Raw genomic sequence first — 3,533 nt, forward strand, 5'->3', positions numbered from 1 at the left:
CAGCGGCAATAAAACATCCTGGCACGTGCTCCATCCCCGGCCGCCCTCCTCCCCCTCCTCCCAGGACTGCAGGCAGGCTTAAAGGGATATGCCGCCGTCCTGTGCCCGTGTAGCCGGAGTGATGCCTGGCACGGTGGAGAGCTCTACCTGCCCTAACACCATAATGTGCACTGAGGCTTATACATTAAATTGCGATATATAGTCTAGTAGTGTCACTGATCCCAAATTACTAAAATCACTACTGGAGATCCAAAAGATCTGGGATCAGGATGATCCATTATATTATTATCTGCTGCCATCATTATTATATCCTACTAATAATCCTATAGAATACAGTGAGGATCTAATCTGGGACATAACAGACACAGCGTGAGATTACCTACAAATATGTATTTATGGCTTCCCATAGTCCTCCATATTTATAATTAGGATTTATCAGGATTTCAATGGCATCAATTTTATATTTCCGCCTATTTAGACTTGTATTGTGTAGATAAATCTATAGAAATATGATATAAAATCTATCTCTAGAGATAATAATTCTTAGTAGTCTTTGTATTACATGTTATACTTCTGTGCTAATATATTCCATAACTAAGTCTATATAGATCTGATTAGTATTCATTGTATTTGTGTAATGTACAGTATATGTATGTAATAAAATCTATCTCTAGAGATAATTATTCTTATTAGTGTTTGTATGTTATACTTGTTATTGGAAAGATCTAAATCTGTAGAAATCTAATTATTATGTGTCATATTGTATACTTTTGTTATAAATATTATTATTATGAATAATAATAATAATAATGATGATGATGATAATAATCTGACTATATAATTATTTGTAGTATTTGTATAATATTGTATACTGTGGTTATTCTAATATAAAGATTTATGTATAGAAATATAATTAGTATTTGTATAATATTGTGCTCTTTTATTATTGTTCTATAACCCTCTATCTATAGAAATACATTTAGTATTTGCAGGAGATTTTATCAATAACATACTTGGGCATTTTCTGCTTTTATAACTAAATACATGTATGGACATATAATTCTTCCTAGTATATTGGTGTATCCCCCCATGTAGTGGGGCTCAGCGGGGTGTCCGGGGGGCAGACACCGGGCCAGCAGCTTTCAAGGGTTAAGAGCGGTGCCGCTGATTGACAGTCTGCTCTCCTAGCCACGCCCCTTACACGTTCCTTGGCTTGTCATTGGTCTCCATCGGTCACTCCCTGCAGCCAATGGCCTGGCGCAGCCCACGCGTGTGCCCCGCTGCCATTGGCTGAAAGTTACTGTGGGAAAGAAAGTTTGGGAAGTTTCACACGAGCCGTTCGCGTGCAGTTAGCGCTATATAAAGCCGCAGCCAAGGAGAGGGCAGTCACAGGCGCACAGGGCAGCAGGCCAGGCGGAGCGGCACCCCGTGTGACACACAGCCCGCACACTCTACAGCAGAAGATGCCAGCTGATATGATGGAGAAAAGCTCTTCTTCTCCTGTGGCTGCTACCCCGGCCAGTATGAGCAGCACCCCGGATAAACCCAAAACTGCCTCCGAGCACAGAAAGGTAAATGCCCCTGAGTGACTGCCTGCGGAGGGGATGATGGGGGTTGTCATCCTCAGCTCAGGACACTCACTCTGTGTCTCTTCTTTATAGTCATCCAAACCCATTATGGAGAAAAGACGGAGGGCAAGGATCAATGAGAGCCTGAGCCAACTGAAGACCCTCATCTTGGATGCCCTGAAGAAAGATGTAAGTAGCACATGTCTGTGTGCAGCCTCCTGGCACACATGGGCTCTATGCTGGTGTTATTGGACTGTCACTCATTGCTGTCACTGTCCCTGCAGAGCTCCCGGCACTCCAAGCTGGAGAAGGCTGATATCCTGGAGATGACTGTCAAGCACCTCCGGAACCTGCAGAGAGTTCAGATGACGGGTGAGTGCTCCCCCTCCCGGACTCATCGCTCCCAGACATCCGCCTGCGGTTTCAATGGCATTCTGCTTCATTCTACTGGGCTGGCGCTCCGCGTCTTTCCCACGGTCTGGGCTTATTTATAGATCCTACGTGGAGCTCATGTTACTGCAGGGGCGGGGGAGGAGGGAGCTGATACTGGCAGTGCAGTGGGGTGCCGCCTGTAGGAGCCGAGCTGCACCATCTCTAGATAGTGCATGGATATAGGATACTGTCTGCTCCACATCTATATGGTATGCTGCTTGCATGTACTGTGCTACATCTATAATACCTGAATTACACCTATATAGTATATTTCTTGCCTGTCCATAGAATAACCATGTTTTGTTTTTCCCTTCAGCTGCTCTCAGTACAGACCCCACAGTCCTTGGGAAATACAGAGCTGGATTCAGCGAGTGTATGAATGAAGTCACTCGATTCCTATCTACATGTGAAGGAGTTAACACTGATGTGCGGACCCGGCTCTTGGGGCATCTAGCCAATTGTATGAACCAGATCAATGCCATGAACTATCCAGCTCAGCCTCAGATTCCAGCAGCTGCCACCCCACACCCAGCTTTTGGACAGCCATTAGTTCAACTGCCTGCCAGTGCTCCACAAGGAAGTCCAACTCCCATGGGTGGGGTTCCCTGCAAGATGGGTGGCCCTCAAGTAGAAGCTGCCAAGGTCTACGGTGGCTTTCAGCTAGTACCAGCATCAGATGGACAGTTTGCCTTTTTGATCGCTAACCCAGCTTTCCCACACAATGGATCAGTAATCCCAGTCTATACTAACTCCAATGTGGCCTCTGGACTGCCTGCTGCAGTATCCCCCTCTGTGATGCCATCAGTCACTGCAGACTCTGTGTGGAGACCCTGGTGAATGGACTACAATGGACTTTGCTTTCTTTTAGAAAGATTAGTTACTACTAGTGATCCCTTCTTTCTGTAGCGAGAATGCACTATGTCTGTACATAAGAAATGTTCATATTGAATGTGCCCTTGTATTATAAGATTGACATTTTATATTTCGTTTGTACACGAAATTTTTGTTTTTTTTATTGAAATGCCAAAGACATTGACTATGCTCTTAACGTTCTTCCTATTGTGGAAGCATTAATGTCCTTAATAATAAAACTGCACAACGTATTATTTTGGAGATAAAAGCTTGTCCAGTGTTTATCTTCCCTAGGTCTTGTTGTATCCTATCAAAAATCTGGAAGACTCCCATAATGGTAAGAGATGAATAATTACCATGTATAACAGATATATAAAATTAGATGTAATACCCCTCCAGAATGTCCATAAACTCTGAAGACCAACTACAGGAATATAATGGCGCACAGTTTTCAGTGTATGTGTTTTATGTCATAGTTCACATTGCAACAGTGATTTCTTATTTCTATTGATAAATGCACAGATCTACTAAAAAAATATAAACCTCACATTTATTCCAGTGTTACAGAAGTCTTACAGCTTTCTATGTACTAGACTGGGTTCACGTAATAGTTAATGGATACATACTAATTCACTATTAATAATTCACCACCTACTTAAAACTATTTTGAGTGTTGTATGA

General features: G+C 42.9%; 1 protein-coding gene across 1 annotated transcript; it reads left to right on the forward strand.

Annotated features, from left to right (window-relative positions):
- Positions 1 to 1,399: 1,399 nt before the first annotated feature.
- Positions 1,400 to 3,107, forward strand: HES1 (hes family bHLH transcription factor 1). Its single transcript, XM_075266696.1, has 4 exons — positions 1,400 to 1,571; positions 1,662 to 1,757; positions 1,853 to 1,940; positions 2,317 to 3,107. The coding sequence occupies exons 1-4, from the start codon at positions 1,464 to 1,466 to the stop codon at positions 2,835 to 2,837; spliced, it is 813 nt and encodes a 270-aa protein (XP_075122797.1). The 5' UTR covers positions 1,400 to 1,463; the 3' UTR covers positions 2,838 to 3,107.
- The last annotated feature ends 426 nt before the right edge of the window (positions 3,108 to 3,533 follow it).

This window comes from Leptodactylus fuscus, chromosome 3 (genome assembly GCF_031893055.1).
Source record: "Leptodactylus fuscus isolate aLepFus1 chromosome 3, aLepFus1.hap2, whole genome shotgun sequence".
Taxonomy (NCBI): domain Eukaryota; kingdom Metazoa; phylum Chordata; class Amphibia; order Anura; family Leptodactylidae; genus Leptodactylus; species Leptodactylus fuscus.